The sequence below is a fragment of the Micromys minutus genome, assembly GCF_963924665.1.
Source record: "Micromys minutus genome assembly, chromosome: 29".
NCBI lineage: Eukaryota > Metazoa > Chordata > Mammalia > Rodentia > Muridae > Micromys > Micromys minutus.
The window spans coordinates 2,656,926-2,675,617 of record NC_137964.1 but is presented as its reverse complement, the minus strand read 5'-3'; the positions used below and the strand labels follow the sequence as shown (position 1 = coordinate 2,675,617).

General features: G+C 48.6%; 2 protein-coding genes across 3 annotated transcripts in view; both read left to right on the top strand.

The window, feature by feature from the left end:
• Nucleotides 1–1,165: 1,165 nt before the first annotated feature.
• Nucleotides 1,166–13,807, top strand: ZDHHC4 (zDHHC palmitoyltransferase 4). 2 transcript variants are annotated; one of them, XM_080941309.1, is made up of 8 exons: nt 1,166–1,228; nt 1,875–2,054; nt 4,169–4,293; nt 5,348–5,421; nt 6,753–6,931; nt 8,960–9,085; nt 9,946–10,190; nt 13,464–13,807. In XM_080941309.1, exons 3-8 carry the CDS (start codon nt 4,177–4,179, stop codon nt 13,752–13,754), a joined length of 1,032 nt encoding a protein of 343 aa, XP_080797435.1. In that variant the 5' UTR covers nt 1,166–1,228; nt 1,875–2,054; nt 4,169–4,176; the 3' UTR covers nt 13,755–13,807. The 2 variants fall into 2 exon arrangements, with proteins under 2 accessions (XP_080797435.1, XP_080797436.1); XM_080941310.1 differs by lacking the exons at nt 1,166–1,228; nt 1,875–2,054; nt 4,169–4,293; nt 5,348–5,421 and adding an exon at nt 5,444–5,608.
• A 773-nt stretch (nt 13,808–14,580) lies between these two features.
• The window catches only part of INTS15 (integrator complex subunit 15), a 12,593-nt gene continuing 8,481 nt past the window's right edge, over nt 14,581–18,692 (top strand). Inside the window, exons 1-3 of the mRNA XM_080940547.1 lie at nt 14,581–15,352; nt 15,819–16,040; nt 18,165–18,330. Coding sequence (XP_080796673.1) covers nt 15,161–15,352; nt 15,819–16,040; nt 18,165–18,330 — 580 coding nt within the window. The 5' untranslated portion in view covers nt 14,581–15,160. The remainder of the gene's footprint in view (nt 15,353–15,818; nt 16,041–18,164; nt 18,331–18,692) is intronic.

Here is an 18,692-nt window from a genome sequence, read left to right as displayed (position 1 = left end):
AATTGAGAGGCTGGGGTAGGAAGCAAAGCAAACAGGGGGGAAAAAGTTTTGAGCTAGTGGTTAGAGATCAGACATTTTTCCTAAAAGGGAACCTGTTTTTCAAAGGTGTCAAGAATAGTTCTTGGAGGACCTGGGGGCACTCAGACAAAGCAATACCCCACAGGGACCTTCTCAGTGCTATGTTTAGAAGCAGCTCCTCTCAACACAAGCCTGCCCAAAATCAAACCAGCATTTTTATCCTCAAGGATAAAACATAGTTACTGTACCCCACAGGGAGGATGTTCAAAGCTGTACACAGACAGCAGGAGCAAGGGGCATGCAGTCAGCAGAATCTGACTCGATGGCACATTATTGTGACCTCTGCAGTGGAAGATGCTGAGACTGTTGGGACAGGTCCCAGTGGTGTGGCTGTGAAAAACTCCTCGCCAAGAAGACACAAGTGCCATTGTCTAGGGTACCTGCTGGGTTCTCAGGGGCCACTGCTGAGTTCCTCCCACGACACAGAAAGGCCCAGGCCCAGTCCAGCGGTTCTTCTGCACCGGCGCAAGACAGCCTTCATTTTCTCTCAAAAGTGCTAGAAAATTCCAGTTCCCGTGTTGGGTGTGAGCCTGCCATTCCAACCAAAGTTAGGCTGAGACAGGAGGTTTAAAAGCCCAAGGCCAGTCGGGTATAATTTGGTGGGACTTTAATTTTGTTTGTTCATTCGTTTGGCTTTGTTTTAAAAAACGTAGTCCTGCCTCCTAATGCCGTGATTAAAGTCAAGGGTCACTATGTCTAGCTGATGGGAAGAAGTTTTTAAAAAGAAAATACATTTTCTATCAACGCACATAAAAGAAATCCAAATTAAACTCAGCGGATCACAAGAAGCAAACACACCCACCAGAGTTAAATAAGGACACGAAAATGGGTCAGGGATTTGGTGAAATAAAGGAAACCGTACATTGTAGATATGTAGTAAATTGTCAAGTAATAATAAAAGTACGAAGGAAGAGAAACGAGAGGAAGTGAGGGAGAAAGACGTTAAAAGAAAAAGAAAGAATAAAACCTACAACGGTACGAAACACAATTTGCTGGCAGAAGAGGCCAAACCCAATCATTTCCTGCCTCCCGCTATTTCCGTCGGAAGTCGCCTCTATCGCGGCCTGATGACGCCACGGACGCGCCGGAAGTCTCGGGGAGCGCTCAGCTGGGGTCAGCTGGCAGCGGCTGACAGTTGGCCGAGCTTGGGGTAAGGCAGCTTCGGAAGGCTCTGTGACACCCCGGCTGGGCGGCGGCCGCCGGGACCCCATGTTTGAGCCTCCCAGTTAGATGTGAGACCACAGTCCTCTGTGAGCCCCCTGCATCCCGCTTCCTGTGCCCCCCTTTCCAGTCGGCTTGTCCGCCTGGTCCTCATTCCGGGCTCTGGACACACTTACGGTCTCCCAACCTGCTACAGAGCCTTCCTTATCTCTTCTGAGTCAGATGCATCCGGGCTCTGGCTGTGGGATGTGCTCCATTCACTACTACCCTTCCCTGGTTCCTCACAACTGCAAATTCTGTGACCTCAGTATGCAAGGGCCTTGAATAATGTATCCCGAAAGTGTCCAGCAAGGGGGAACTACCGGGGACAACTTCACCCTGAGTCTGGACCCAGGTGTGGGCGCCTCAGAGATAGACATAGTGATAGTTTCAGCTATGGGGATGGGATGGTAGACCCCGAGCTAGTGGACTTAGTTTCAGCTATGGGGATGGTAGACTCCAAACTAGTGGACTTTTAAGTTTTCCCAGTTCAGCGGCAGCGCAGCGCCCACAACTTCCAAACGCCTTACACAATGCATTCCACCACTGATGCTTATTCAACACTGTATAAATGTTACACTTGATTGTCTCCGCAGCCCGTTCCAGCCTCCTGGAACAACCATGTCGCCAGTTTTGCACGTGCCAAATTCACCGCCCTGCCCAAGCGGAGCTGCTATCTGATATCTCCGTGGGTGTGGCAAAGGGGAATGACGGCTAAAGGTGCCGCTGGAAGTGTCCGACCTAGAGAACTATGTAGACCGGAGAACTGTTGCCTTGTGAGAATGCTTTGTTTGTTTGTTTGTTTGTTTGTTTCCTCTTTTGTTAATAGTTTCTGTTTTGATTCTCTGAGTTGGAATTTGGGCCCAGAATCCTGCCTGGTAAGGCCAATGTCAGCATTTTGTTTCTCAACACGGGCTTTTTATATTTCTTCATTCTGGTTCTCGTGGGTGATAGGTGGCATTATGGCCACTGACCTGTTTGGGTGTGGGACCCTGACTGCTTTTAGGAGTTGCTCATTCTGATAAGGTTAGTAGGTTCTCTGGGCAGGAGTTGATCAGTATCTATGTGAATATTTAAGGAAGTAAAAGGGTTTGTTTCTGGGTGAGGTGGTACACCTCTGGAATCCCAACACTTGGAAAGTGGAGGCAGGAGAATTCTTAGTTCTAAGCTAGCCTGGGCTGCATAGTCAAACCCTGTCTCAAAAGACAAGGGGTTGATGGGCTGGGAGCTTGCTCAGTGGGTAGAGTGCTTGCTGTGCAAGCATGAAGTCCTGAGTTTGGATCCCCACCTCCCACATGAGTGTGGCTTGATGCCTGTAAGCCTAGCCACAGAACGGTGAGCTCCAGACCCCAAGGCTGATGTTCTCAACCTTCCTAATGTTGTGACCCCCTTAATACAGTCCCTCATGCTGTGGCAACCTCTAATCACAAAATTATTTTCCTTGCTACTTCATAAGTGTAATTTTGCTTCTGTTACAAATCATAATGTTAACATCTATGTTTCTGGATGGTTTTAGGTGCTCCCTGTGAAAGTGTCATTTGCCCTCCAAAGGGGTCATGACCCACAGGTTGAGAACCATTGCCTTAAGGGGTTGTGATGGAGAATGATGGAGAACATGTGACATCCTCCTCATGCCCGAAAATATCAGACACCAAAGTAAAGAAATGTAAAACACATATCTGGTGATATGGCAGAGCAGGTCTATAAACTCAGCACAGTGGTGGAGGTAGCACTGGGTTCTGTTGACTTGCTGGCCATCCCAGTCTAGCTGAGTTTTTGAGCTACAGGTTCAGAGAGGGAGCATGTCTCATAAGATGTGAAAAAGGGCTGGTGTGGTGGTTCCGAGAAAGATTGCTTGCCCAGCATACATGACAGGAAGTCCTAGGTTCAGTTCTCAGTATTGATGGGGGTGGGGTGGGAGGGAACCCACTAGACTTGAGGTTGCCTTGGCCAAATCTCCAACTTTGGGATGGAGAGCTAGCTTAGCAAAGTACTTGTCTTGCAAGTGTGAAGACCAGAGTTCAAATCCCTAGAACATATGTAGAAGCCTGTTATAGTAGTACGTGTCTATGTAATTCCAGTTTTCCCACTGTGAAATGGGAGGGTCCTCAGAAACACACATATCAGCTAGCCTGGCAGACACCATAGATAACAAACAAACCCTGTCTCAAACAAGGTGGAGGTCGAGGACAAACACCAGAGGTTGTCTTCTGACTGCCACATACACATGCTAGGGCATAAATCCACCCACATTCAGACAAAAACACAAGATTTTCAAGAACTAAAAGTAAGTCTGGGCATTGTCATTCACACCTTTAATTGTAGCACGTATGATGCAGAGGCAGGGAGATCTCCGTTGAGGCCAGCTTTGTCTATGTAGTGAGACCTCAAACAACAACAAAAATAGTAACCAAGCCCCAGTGCTAGTGGGATGTGTGGTGGGTAAGGACATCTGCTGCCATGCCTGAAGAACCTGTATTTGATGTTTGATACCTAAAAGTTGTCCTATTTGTGCACATGCACACACACACACACACACACACACACACACACACACACTGTGGTGCTCATGTGCACAGAGACAAATACAATACAATGTGGTTTAAAATAAGCAGAGCATGACTGAGGAAGATACCCTATCTCAACCTCGGGCTGAAGCACATGTGAACATGTCCATGCACACCTATAGATACATGTGCACACACAGACATGCACACATACTGCTTACAGACAAACTAATGAAGGCAGACCTCTTTGTTCATCTTGAGGATGGCCTAAGGCCCACCCACCGATCTGGGTGTGAATCTCAACTACAGGAATGAACTCAGGGCTGGAATACATGCTGGGGTTAAATCCTCAACAGCTGCTCACACTGTCTCTTCCTTCCCAGCCTCCAGCATGGACTTCCTGGTTCTCTTCTTGGTCTACCTGGCTTTCTTACTGATTTGTGTCATCATGATCTGCATCTTCACAAGAAACCAGCGTTTAAAAGCCCTGGTCCTGGGAGGAGCACAGGTAGCTCTGGGTTTTGGGTACTGCTGAAGTTTGAATTCCGTGCTAGGTGCTAGTCTGAAAGGTTCACTGGACCAGGTGATGTGAATCTTGTCTTTAATCCCAGCACTTGGGAGGCTGAGACTTCAGGGCCAGTTGGGGCTGCATCACAAGAGCCTGTGTCCAGACAAATAAAAAGTTATCTTGTTATTTTTCAAGGTTGGCTTTTTAAACAGTGTGTAATGTCTGTATTTGAATGTGACTAGTATTTGTTTAGACATGCTTGCATCAGGTGTGAACCCGAGAGGAGGACTCATGTGAGCAGAAAGCTGAGCATCTAGCTACCCATATTCTCTTCACACCACCCCATCCTCCAAAGCAGGATGGGGCCAGTAGCCATGAAGAGATTGACTTGGGAGGGGGCTGGGCTCTAGAGGCAGACCCTGAGCATGGAGTAGAACTAGGGTCAGGGAAAGTCAGCTTCCACAGCAGCCTCTGCCCACTCCCTTTTCTCCAGTGACTCTGACAGACGCATTCTCTGGGGTCAGGGTAGAAATGGAGGCATCTACACCTAAATCATAGCACTTAGGAAGCTGGGGCAGGAGACTGTTCAAACAGTAGAGCTGAGGCGATGGCTGAGAAGTCACAGAGCTCGCCATGTAACCATGGCTGGATGGTGGAGAAGCAATTCAAGAGAATAAAGAGTAAGGCCATTCAGATCCCCAGAGCGCACATAAACGCTGGCTGGGATGGTGGGCGGCCTGTATTTCAGTACTTGGGAAGCAATGGCAGGAGGAGATCCGCAGGGCAAACTGGCTGGCTAGACTAGCCACATAGGGAGCTCTGGCCAGTACAGAAAGCAGAGATCTGTCAGGGACTATATCTGACTCCGACCACATGTATGTGCTCATATGTGGACACAAGCACCACAAACGTGAGTTCGCCCTGCTCTTTATTCTCTTAGCTTGCTTCTCTGCCATAGGAAGGGATGGTGGTAGACTCACTCCCATTGCATGTGACAAGTCTCGTGTGGGGGTGAGGGTGGGAGGCGAAGCTGACCCTTCTCCTGTGATTTCAGGTGTGCTCCCGTGTAATCCCACAGTGCCTCCAGAGGGCTGTGCAGACGCTTCTTCATCAACTCTTCCACACACGGTATTTGTGGCTCAGGGTTCACACATGGCCACATTCAGCCTGGTGACTAATTGTTGCCATTCTATAGCTTGTGGGAGCACCTTGTGGTTTTCAGCGGAGTAAAGGGAAGGATGCTGGAAGTTTGGAGCACGCTGGGTTTGGAATCTCTCCTTATAGATCATTTACCATTTGTCTGTGGGCTTTTAAGGTGACTAGTTGTATTTTTTCCTTATTGATTGACTGTGGTGTTGGGGATGGAGCTGGAGAGGTGTGTGTCTGGCACGTTTTCTGTCTCAGTCACTGAAGTGTATCCCCAGACCTACATGGCCAGTTTGTTGTGTTGCGATGCAGTCTCATCCTACAGCCCAGGCTAGGATGACTACATGGTCTAGACTGGCCACAAACTCAGGACAGTCCTCTAGCCCTGGCCTCCCGAGTGCTGGCATCATAGCCGTTTGCCTACTGCCTCCACATCAGGTCTGCTTTTAAGTAAAGATGCTTAAAAGTAGGAAAGTGTTCCTAAATATGTCTGTAAGATATGTGCAAATGTGCTTCCATTTTTCATTGAATTATTATTTTAAAAGATGTGTGTGTTTGTGCCTGAGCGTATGTGCACCATACATGTAGGAGCTGGCAGAGGTCATAAGAGGACAGATAGTAGTGAACTGCCATGTGGGTGCTGGAACTGAACTTAGTCCACTGCAAGTGCTCTAACCACCGATCCATCTCCCCAGCCCCAGTTACTACTACTACCACTGCCACTGCCACTGCCACCACTGTCACCACCACCACCATTATTGACAGGATTTCACGTTGTAGCTCTTGCTAATCTAAAACTTTTTTTTAAAAAAGATTTATTTATTTAATGTATATGAGCATCCTGTAGCTGATACACCAGAAGAGGGCATCAGATCTCATTACAGATGGTTGTGAGCCACCATGTGGTTTCTGGGATTTGAACTCAGGACCTCTGGAAGAGCAGTCAGTGCTCTAACCACTGAGTCATCTCTGCAGTCAAGCCTAGAACTTTCTATGTAGAACTCACAGATCTGCTTGCCCTTACTTCCTGAGGGCTGGAATTAAAGATGTGTACCACTATTTCTGGCTTTTATTTTGTTTCTGAGAGAGCTTTACTATGTAACCCTGCCTTGTCTGGTTCTTTCTGGGTTGCCTAGGCCGAACTCAAACTCAAGACAAACCTGGCTCTGCTTTGAAGTACTGGGATTATAGGCATTGCTACCACATTGGGCCCTTCCTTAACTCTTAGAGGGGGTGGTTGGCCTTGGTTCCTCAGATGCATGTGGTTTCTTCCTGGAATGGCCTGTGCACAAGGCATGTGTGCTTCCTTCCAGCCACCCCACCTTCATTGTCCTGCACCTGCTCTTGCAAGGACTCGTGTATGCGGAATACACCTTCGAAGTCTTCGGCTACTGCCAGGAGCTGGAGTTCTCTCTGCCTTACCTTCTCCTGCCCTATCTGCTGCTGAGTGTAAACCTGGTGTTCTTCACTCTGACTTGTTCCGCCAACCCTGGTAAGACCATAACAGTGCAGGCCTCACGTTCACGGTGTCATGAAGCTGTTCCCTAGGAGGTGGCAGAAGACCTCTGTTACGGTTCCACTGTCTTTGAGTTTTTAGTCTTTTCCAATTTATTTTTGACCTTTGATCTATGGGTTATTTAAAACTTTGTAATATATACACCAGTGTGAGATCTTCTAATGTAGGATGTTCATTTTGAGGTCAGGCTTGTGTCTCAGGCTGACTGAACCTGGGAGCTTCCTACCTCCAACATGCTGGGATCACAGGCATGTGCTTCAATGAACTTTTAGTTTTGATATGTTCAAAATTGCATATGTCCATGGGGAGCTGTGGTCACTGTGACACAGCTTCCTTCCTACTTTATTTTTAATTATATGCCTTTCTCTGTGTGTGGGTATGTGTATGTGTGTGTGTGTGTGTATGTGTGTATGTGTGTGGTGTGTTTATGTACATGTTTAGGCCAGAGGGTGTGTGTGCACAGCATGTGTAATTTCTGTTTTCTTTCTCATTTTGTTTGTTGGTTTTTGTCTTTTGTAGTTATCTTTTTTTTTTTTTTTTACAGTCCAGTCATTACCCCTTCCCATTCTGCCCTCTTACAGTTCCTCATCCCATTCCTCCTCCCCTATCTCCAAAAGGATGTCCTGTTCCACCCCACTCTACCATACCCACCTCCTGGGGCCTTGAGTAACCTGGGGCGTGGTTAGGTGTGTCTTCTCTCACTGAAGCCAGCCAGACAGTTCTCTGTTGTATATGTGTCGGGGGGGCCTCATATTAGCTAGTATATGCTGCCTGGTTGGTGGCTCAGTGTCTGAGAGATCTCAGGGGTCCAGGTCAGTTGAGACTGCTGGTCTTACTATGGGGTCACCCTCCTCTTCCTTAGCTTCTTCCAGCCTGTTTTTTTTTTTTTTTTTTTTTTTTCTTTTTTAAACAAAACAAAGCAGGGTTTGTCTGTGTAGCCCTAGCTCTCCTGGAACTTCCTTTTTTAGATCAGGCTGGCCTCAAACTCAGAAATTTACCTGCCTTTGCCTTCCACGTGCCAGGATTCACACTATAATATGGATGGATGACCCATGAAATGTTCTGCTGGATATTGGAAGTCAGCACTAAAAACTGTAGGTTATATTTCTCCATTTCTAATCATTTCTCTTTTGTCTGCATGCTGATAATGCTCAGCCACTGCACTACTCCCCAGCCATAGGGTGTCATTCCCATGAGCATTAGAGAGGAACTGGGAGAAGCTGATGGCTGCACAACTCTGGTATCCTGACAGCCACGGAGCTCAGTGTGCTTTCAATCAGCGCAAATCATAGCATTTGGGTGGCTGAAGCAGAAGGATTGCTTCAAGTTCAGGGCCAGTCTGGGCTACAGTGCAAAACTGTCTTAAGAAACCAAATAAAGCCAGTGAGATGGCTCAGTGGTGAAGGTGCTTGTTGTCCAGGCCAAGTCTGGCAACTGAATTTGATCCCTACAGGTGGATGGGGAGACGGGACCCCACACAGTTGTTCTCTGCCCTTCACCTATGCTGTGGACACATTCTGTGCTCAAGCACATGATTCTAAATAAATAAAAGAAGTGATGTGGATCCCCGTGTTACTGCCCAGTGAGCCAGTTAGTTACTCAGAGTGAGTTAGGGACTGGGCGGCTGCCATGTTGGTGAAATATGCAAGCATGAGGACCCTCGTTCAGTCTCCAGAACATGTAGAAACGGTGGGGGCAGGAGCAGTGGTTCTAACCTGTGCTCCTATACTGGGTGTGGAGACTGGAGGAGCCCTCAAGCCTTTTGGCTAATTTCTGAGCTCTAAGTGGGTGAGAATCTGTCTCAAAAAAAAAAAAAAAATTGTCTAACAACATTAGAGGCTGACTTCCAACTTACACACACACATCACCACACATGAACATCTCAGAAGAGAAATACATTTCTTAAAATAGTAATTACAGCAGTTTTAGCTTCATTGTGGTAGTTTGGATTTTGTGGGCCTAGTCAACCACATTTCTTAAAAACAACGTTTCTCTTTCTCTCAGGCACCATCACTAAAACAAATGAGTCGTTACTTCTGCAAGTCTATGAATTCGATGACGTGATGTTTCTAAAGAACTCAAGGTGCTCCACTTGTGATTTAAGGAAACCAGCCCGCTCCAAGCACTGCAGTAAGTGTGGCTCCTGGGGCTCTGCAGCCTTCCCTCCCTGGCACGCGGTGGCTGTTCACAGGGTATTGGCAGGGCAAACACACCAAGCTGCATGCTGGCATTCTCCAAGGCTTCCCTCCCAGTACCCAAATATTTTCCTTCATCCAGCCACACTGATGGGCAGAACAGTGGACTGAAAGTGGGGTCAGAAGTTGAAGAGCACACATCTAACAAGTGCAAGGCCTAGGCTCCTCCCCAGCTCCAGGGAAAAGGACGGATTGACTGACTGTCCACATCAGTATTGGACTGCTCTGTGCCTCCTCCATGTTCACAGTGAACACAAGAGTTTTGTATGAGTCAAAAGCCACTAAATCTGCTAATGTCCAGAAACTACATTTTCATATTTTTCTTGTTCCTGTTGGTGTTCAGTGACTATAATAGTTACATACTGCAGTTCTGTTTAAGATACACATGTTTGTATGTGTATGTGTGTGTGTGGGTAGTTGTCTGGCATGTACATGTGTTTGTGCATGAGAGTGCATGTAGAGGCTAGAGGTTGATACCAGCTGTCTTCTCCATTCACTCTTCACCTTATATACGAATGACTGAGCTCACTGAGTCCTTCGGCCACTCTAGGTTTGCAGCTTGTTCAGGGAATCTGCTCTTCTGCCTACCAAGAGTACAGGGAGGCTGCCAAACCAAGCCCGCATGGATCTGTCCATCTAGGGATCTGAGCTCCAGTCGTGCATAGCAAGCATTCTTACCTGGTGAACCATTTCCCAGCCACATGCCCTGCATCTCTAAAAGCTTGGTGATAATAGCTGCCCTGTCCCCAACTGTCAGTCAGTGAAAACTCAGCCGAACCATTCCTTTCTCTGCAGGGGTGTGTGACTGGTGTGTGCACCGTTTTGATCATCACTGTGTTTGGGTGAACAACTGCATTGGGGCCTGGAACACCAGATACTTCCTCATCTACCTCCTGACACTAACAGCATCTGCTGCCACCATAGCCACCGTGACTGCGGCCTTTCTGCTTCGCCTTGTGGCAGTATCGGATCTCTACCAGAAAACGTACCTTGATGACTTGGGGCATTTCCAGGCTGTGGACACAGTCTTTCTTATTCAGGTAATTTTGCATTGGGTCCCAGAAAAACATGAAGCTACTCTTTTATTCTTTTTCTTTCAAAGACTTACTAGTTTTATTTTATGTATATGAGTAACTGTAGCATCTTCAGACACACCAGAAGAGGGCATCAGATCTCATTACAGATGGTTGTGAGCCACCATGTGGTTGTTGGGAATTGAACTCAGGACCTCTGGAAGAGCAGTCAGTGCTCTTAACCACTGAGCCATCTCTCCAGCCCCCTCTTTTATTCTTTTTTAAATATAAATACTCATTTTATTAATTCTGTGAGAATGTCATACATGCATACAGCCTATCTTGCCCCTCCCAACTGTGTGTCCTCTCTGTGCTGCCTGTATAAACTCATAGGTGTGGGTCATTTACTGGGTCATGCTCAACCTTCCAGGACCCATACCCTTAAAGGAAACTGACTGTTCCTCCCCCAGAAGCCATTAAGCACCTACAGCTCCTCGGGTAGGAGTGGGGACTTTGCTCCTCTCTGCTCTGTGGAATGTTGTTGTGCTTGACCTGCTGTGAGTTCATGATCCTGTCCTGTCTGGAAGACACTCTTTGACTCCAAACCTCCTGGTCTCTGGCTCTTAGAGGCTTTCTGTCCCCCCACCCACCCTATGATTGTCCCTGGGGTTTGATCTGTGTGTGTGTGTGTGTGTGTGTAAGAAAGAGAGAGGGAGACAGTCAGAGGGACACAGAGATATAAACGTTCTGTCCGGTTTATGGCTGAGTACTTCACAGACACTCCTCTGCACTCTGACCAGTCTGCAGTAGCCGCTGTCCACTGTGCAAAGACGAGGTCTGAGACCTGCACTGACCTATGGGTAGAGATGTGACTGCAGAGAGCAGTTGGATGTTGTGTCCATTTAGCAAAATAATGATATGTTCAATCCCGGGGCCGTTGAGCCCTTGGTTCTTGGTCCTTTAAAGTTATTATAGCTTAACTTACTTATTGTGATGGGGTCTCATGTATATCAGGCTGGCTTTGAATCTTTTCTCCTTTTGCTTCCCATTCCTGGGTGCTGGGATAATTGGTGTGCACCGCTATGCCTGGTGTGTGCAGAGTGAGGACCACACTCAGGGCTTTGTGAATGTACAAGTCAGTGGCATTGTTGTATTCAGGGTTGTGAGTGGGTGCATCACCACATCTGTGTCTGCAACCATTCTATTACCCCAAAGGCACACTCGCCATTCCATCTGCCCCAGCTGTGGTAACCGTTCGTGAGCTTCCTGTCTCTCTGAGTTTCCTGTAACTGGACATTTCACAGGTTCATTCATGCAGCATGTGACCCTCTACACTGGCTTCTCACAGTGTCCTGCGGCCCATGCTGTAGCCTGAGTCTATTCTTCATTCCTTTCTGTGACCAAGCAGTGCTCCAGTTCATGAGCAAAGTATATTTTACATAGTGAGAAGTTGATAGATATTTGGCTATCCCAGGTTTTGGTTATTTTTGAGTAATGTTGCCCTGAGCAGTACACACACTTTTCTTGTCAACATGTCTTCATTTCTCTGGGGTGTGTGCTCAGAAGTAGTGCTCATGTGGTGCCTTTTAATCACTTGAGCAATAGCTAGAGTGTTTCCCACAAGCAGTTTCTCAGCATCCTCACCAACACTAAATTACCTACTCTAAAGGTTTTGGTTTTGTTTGGGCGTAGGGTATCAATATGTAGCCCAGGCTTGCTCAGATGCTCAATCCTCCTGCCTCACCTTCCCAAGTGCTAGGAATGCGTGTATTACCACCCTGTGCAGTTGGCAGTAGAGAGCTGAGATGTCCCTTCACCCACTGTCTCTTCTCTCTATGACTTGAGTTACAGGTGCTCTCATCCAGAGTTTTGATGACTATTTTTTCTTCCTCTGACTTCCAAAAACATTGAATTCTTATTTTTTACCCTCATTTATAATTATAAAAATAATGTGATACTCAAGTAACCAAGAAGTAGCATTTGGCTTGGGGATCTACGTGGCTGAGTGGGTAAGGCACTTGCCACACAAAGGAGGATCTTAGTTTGGATCCCAGAACCCATGTCAAGCACAGCGTGGTAAACATCTGCAACGGAGAGGCCGAGAGGTGGAGACAGGAAAATCCTAGAAGCTCACGGGCCTGGCATTGCAGCAGCAAGCTAGCTTCAAGCAAGGCAGAAAGCCAGGCCAGACACCTGACCCTGCGCTCTGATGCAGACACGCAGCATAAGATGAGCACCCGCAGAGACCGCTCCCACCCTAAGATTTAAAAATAAGTGTTTACAAGAAAACATGCAGTTCCCAGAGGTGGCCTGGCATTGTACCCTCACCATCCTTGAGCCATAGTCACATGACATACCAGGGAGAGCCCTGAGCTTTACCGTGCTCACTGCTCACCAATCCAGCCTGAGTTGACTTTTAATTGCTCCTTGGTGTGCCACAGTGTGACAGACCCCGAGTCTCATTCTCCCTCCTGAATGGCCATTTAATTTGTTGTTGTTTTTGTTTTGATGTCTTGAGGCCTCACTCTGTAATTTGGGCTGGCCTGAGACTTGTCATCCCGTTTCAGCCTTGTGAGTGTTGAGCTCACAGCCTGCACTGTGAGCAGATGCTGGAAGGGTGGGTACGGCTGTCAGTGCCCTTGGCCTGGAGCTCCTGTGCTCAGTGGCTTTAAAGAGACAGTGGTTTGCCTCGAAGGATTTCAGTCTGATGCACACGCTTTCTCCATGAATTTGTCTTGTAAGCAGTGGTCTGGCAAAGTGCTGTGTCCCGAGTGGCCTTCTGCCTGTGTCAGAGTTATCCTGCAGGAAGCTCTCGCACACACTAGGATCATGCCTGGGCTGCCTCTTTGTGTTGACTGTGACTCAAACCTATGTTCAAAGGGTCAGCTTTAGGGCTGAGAGATGGCTCAGTGGTAAAGAGCCTTGACTGCTCTTCCAGAGGTCCTGAGTTCAAATCTCAGCAACCATATGGTGGCTTAAAACCATCTGTAATGAAATCTGATGCCCTGGTGTGTCTGAAGACAGCTACAGTGTAATGATACAAAGGGTCATATTTGGAGCAACTGATGTGTGTGTGCACACGCACATGCTTGTGCACGCAGTGTGCGCATGGGACACAGAGTCAGAGGCACAGAAAGAGAGATTTTGAACCCGGGGCCTTATGAATGCTAGGGCATTGCCACACCTCTAAGCTGTGCCTACTGCCTGGTGGGTCAGATCCAATGCAGGGGTCAACTGAGTGGCAGGTCTGCACTGTAGCTATCACAGTCTATTTGCTAACGCTCTGCTTTTCTGCCCCAGCACCTGTTCCTGGCTTTTCCAAGGATTATCTTCCTGCTGGGCTTTGTCATCATCCTGAGCTTGCTCCTGGCAGGCTACCTGTGCTTTGCTCTGTACCTGGCTGCCACCAACCAGACCACAAATGAATGGTATAGAGGTGACTGGGCCTGGTGCCAGCACTGGCCTCTGGTAGCCTGGTCCTCATCAGCTGGGCCCCAGATCCACCAGAACATTCACTCCCATGGATTTTGGAGCAACCTTCGAGAGATCTTTATACCTGCTACCTCCAGTTATGAGAAAAAGAAGAAATAGAACGGAGGTGTCCTGCCTTCTGAATACAGCACACATGTATTTGTACACATGGATATTTCTTTTCTCAGCATTGCTTGTGTTGGTTTCTGCTGCATGAGTGTGAGTGGGCCTTTGATGGGGGAAACAGAGACTGGAAGCCAGGCTTGCTGAGTTCTAGTATTGCAGATTTAGAACTAATTGCTTCTGATGTCCTAGTGTGAGAAGGGTCAAGAGATGTCCAAGGCTCTAGGTGACAAGGAGGCCTTTGCCTTTCACTGCACCCTTGGGTGCCTGAACTAGGACCATAAAGTCTGTTTCCTGATGTACAAGAGTCTTGGGAGCAGCATGTCTCAGGGGTGTCCCCAGCTGCACTTTCCCTAGTCTGCTCTTTCCCAGGCAGAGGCTCTTCATCACCTTAACTAAATCCTCACAGCCATAGGCCTCCTATTCATTGTTGGACTTGGGAGCCACATGCAAGACTTTTCAATTCTGTTTAAAAATCTCCAATCTTTGCTGGGTGGTGATCCTTTTGTTCACAGGACTTGGGAGGCAAAGGAACGTAGATCTCTGAGTTTGAGGCCATCCTGGTCTACACAGTGAGTTGCAGGACTGTCAGTGCTACACTGAGAAACTCTGTCTAGAGAAACCAAAAAGAAAAAAAAAACCTCCAATTTTCACTGACAGCTAGTTCATCGTAAAGTGTAAATGATTACCCATAGATTGTATACAAATCTTGGGGTGGGGTGTTTTCAGAAACAGGGAGCATGTGTACTGAACCTCGTACCCTATAAGATTCCTATAGTCCTCCTGGGCTTGGCTAGAGCATAGCGGTTAAGAGGGGCCAAGAGTCAGGAGAGAATTTGGAAACGGGGAACCCTGGAACAGACGATCAGGGCCTGGGGTGCTTACCAGCATCATTTGTCCTAGTAGTCACTCCCCCCACCCTCGCCGGGGGGCGATAAGAATATCTCCTGGTTGGTGGAGAGCACGAGAAGGCCGGTATACGTGGTGCGGGCTCACAAGGCCTATGTGTGTCCCATAATCAAACACACTGGGCGGCCAGAACAAGACGGCGGGGCGGGGCCTCGTGCTTGCCCGTGCGGGCCTCGCCGCCAGGGGGCGCCCACGAGAACGCGCGGCTGCGGCCCGAGCTTGGCCCCTGCGGGCCGCCGTCGCCACTCCGGCATTCCGCCGCCGGTTCGGCCGAGCGGCGTCGGCTCCCGCGGCTCTGGGCGGCGCCGCTGTCGGACCCCAGGACACCCACTGGCCCGTGGCGGCGGCGGCGGTGACGATGGTCCCCTGAGCGGGTCTGCGCCTGTTAGCGGCGGGCGGGCGCCGCGACCCTGCCGGAGTCGGGCCCAGGCCGGTCGCGCCTCTTTGTCTCCGGGCGGAAGTAGGACTCGCGGCGGGGACAGAGCGGCCGCACCATGAGCGACATCCGCCACTCGCTGCTGCGGCGCGACGCGCTGAGCGCCGCCAAGGAGGTGCTGTACCACCTGGACATCTACTTCAGCAGCCAGCTGCAGAGCGCGCCGCTGCCCATCGTGGACAAGGGCTCCGTGGAGCTGCTGGAGGAGTTCGTGTTCCAGGTGCCCAAGGAGCGCGGCGCGCAGCCCAAGGTGCCCGCCCCGGTCGTGCCCTCGCTCAGTGACAGGCGCTCGCCCCGAGGTCTCGCTCCCCTTTCAGCTCCCGGCCCTGAAGTCCAGCGGCGTTGCTCAGCCGCGTGCCCATTTCGCAAGCGTGTGACAGTCGCCCACCAATGATCCTGGTGGTGGCTTTGGGGTGTTGGTTAACTAGATACAGGGTTTTTCCTTTGCTTATTTGTAGGGTTAAGCCCCCGGGCTTAGGCTTCAGAAAGGTGAAAAAGTACACCCTGGGAAAAAGAACAGATTTGGTTTTCTTTTTGAGACACTGTCTCACTATATACCACGTTTCTCGGGCCAATCTGGAACTCAAGATCCTCTAGACTAAGCTCTTGTGTGCTGGGATTCCAGGCATCGCTTCCCTAATCCTTTACTGTGAGAGCTAAGGGGCAGGTGTAGGTCCTTTTCTCTCACAGCGTCTCTCCCGGGTTTGTTTTTACAGAGACTGAATTCGCTCCAGGAGCTCCAGCTTCTTGAAATCATGTGCAGTTATTTCCAGGAGCAAAGCAAGGACTCTGTGCGACAGATCATTTTCTCCTCCCTCTTCAGCCCCCAAGGGAACAAAGCTGACGACAGCCGAATGAGCTTGTTGGGAAAGCTGGTCTCCATGGCCGTGGCTGTGTGTCGGATACCCGTGTTGGAATGTGCGGCCTCCTGGCTCCAGGTACTGCTCTTGAAATAGTGTTACTTCCCAGAGTCTCCACAGACAGGATGACAGGAGTTTGGATGTAACTGGATGTCTGTATTCTTTTACATATGCATGATGTCTTGGATCACTGCTGCCTGGGTGCTACACCCAGTCTCGTTTTTATGGAGCAAACAATTTTTGTTTGTTTGTTTGATCTTTTTGAAACAGGGATTTGGTATGTAGACCAGGCTAGCCTTGAACTCAGCCAAGACCCACCTAAGGTGTGTGCCATCGAGCCCGGCTTATTTAAAACTTATACTTAATAACGTGCAGGTATGGTGTGTGGGTGTTTGCCTGTGCCACAGCACATCTGTAGAGGTCAGAGGACAACTTTGTGAAGTCATTTCACTACTTCCACCTTCTTGGTTTTCCATTGTTGGAGACAGGGTTGCTCTGTGTGGCCCTGGCTGTCTGTAGACCAGGCTTGCCTCAAGCTCAAGAGATGTGCCTGCCTCTGCCTTCTGAGTGCTAGGATTAAAGGTATGCATCACCACCACCTGGCTTCCTTGGCTCCTTTTCTTTTTCTTTTTAAGGCTTATTTATTTATTTCATGTATGTGGGTGCTCTGTCACTGTCTTCGGACACACCAGAAGAAGGCATCGGATCCCATTACAGATGGTTGTGAGCCACCATGTGGTTGCTGGGATTTGAACTCAGGACCTCTGGAAGAGCAGTCAGTGCTCTTAACTGGTGAGCCATCTCTCCAGCCCCCTTGGTTCCTTTTCATCCTAAATTTTTAAAATTATTTGTTAGCTTTTAACTGTTTTCTGTGGGGATGTTTTGCCTGTGTGTATGTCTGTATACCACCTGTGGGGATGTTTTGCCTGTGTGTATGTCTGTATACCACCTGTGCTTGAGGCTCGAATCATGGAGGCTGGAAGCGGGCTTCAATCCCTGGAACCAGTTACAAATGGTTGTGAGCCACCATGTGAGTTCTGGGAATTGAACTTGCATCCTCTGGGAGAGCAGCCAGTGCCCCTAACCACTGAACCCTCTAGCCCCCACTTCTTTTGCTTTATGTAGTTACAGAGTTTTCCCTCAGGTTGTCAGGCTTGTGGGGCAAGAGCTTTACTGGCTGAATTACTCACCATTTCTCCATTTTTTTTTTTTTTTTTTTAAAGAGTCTTACTGTATACTCTCGATTGGCATGGAATTCACTGTGTAGACCTGGCTGGCTTCTAACTCAAAAAGATTGCCTACCTCTGCCTTCCCTGATTAAAGGTTTGTGACACCATACCTGGCCTTAAATTAATTTTTTGATAAAGAAAAAAAAAAGGCCTCATCTTCAGAATAAATGGAAAATCTATTCCTTAGGCAAAATGATTAGATTTTAAAAACGGTATGCAGAGGGAAGGAGCGATGCCTCGGTGGTTGAGAGACATACTGCTCATACAGAGGACCCAGGTTCAGTGCTTAGCACCCGAGTCAGGCTTCAGGTACCTCCAACTCCATCTCCCAGGAATCCATCACTCCTGTCCTCCCTGAATAACTGTACTCACATATACATACTCACACAGATACACAGGTCTACACACCACGAAAAATAAAGTCTTAAGAATAGGTTTAGCTATAGCTTAGGCCAGCCTACAACCCATGATCCTTTTGCCTCAGGCTTCCCAGTGCTGAGATCAAGGCTTGGACCACCATGCCGGGCTGTAGCAAACATTTTATCCTGTGATAATTCACAAATAATCCAAACCTCACAGTGGTAGTGATGGTTAGTTTGATCTATGACGTCTTAATGAAATTTTCTTTCCTTAGCTGTGACCTTACCAAAGTCACCTCTGGACCAAGTCTCAAGACAGGCAGAAGAAGGTTTATATAAATACTCCACCTTTGCAGGCAGCATGGTCCCTGCTGCAAGAACTCACCTCTGCCCTCTAGTGCAGGAGTGTAGAATAGCAGGCTGACAGCTTCTCTAGCAAGCTGTGCTCACCCCAGGCTGGGAAGTGGAGGTGGACTGGTTCCCAGGGGCACTGTTAGTAGGTCTACCCGAGCTCCAAAGTGGCTCCGTGCACTTGGGTGGTCTGCACTGTTTAATGCAGCTGTTCCCTGCTAGCTCAGGGTTCCTCACTGACTTGGACTGTGGCTTCTTCCCAGAGGACGCCTGTGGTCTACTGCGTGAGGCTTGCCAGGGCCCTTGTGGATGACTACTGCTGTTTGGTGCCAGGCTCTGTTCAGACACTGAAACAGATCTTTAGTGCCAGCCCTCGTTTCTGCTGCCAGTTCATAACGTCCGTGACTGCGCTCTACGACCTGTCATCAGGTGAGTGTCAAGCAGGTTGTTTCTGTTGAAGCAGCTTTTGGTGAACGCCGGCTTTGTGGGTTTGTTTGTTTGTTTGTTTGTTTGTTTGTTTTGAGGTGCTGGGTGCAGAACCCAGAGCTTCGAGCATGCTGGGTAAGCATTCTGCCCTAGAACTACATCCCATGCGCCAGTGACTGTATTGGATTTTATTTTGTTTTTTTTGTGTATGCATGCATGCGCACAGTGCATGTCACATGTGTGCGGTGCCCACGGAGGCCCTTGGAGCTGGAATTACAGATTGGTCCATACATGGGAACGGAACTAACCACCTTCCAGACCCTTGCCGCTGACTTTATTTAAATGCAAAGTCTGTGTTGTTATTG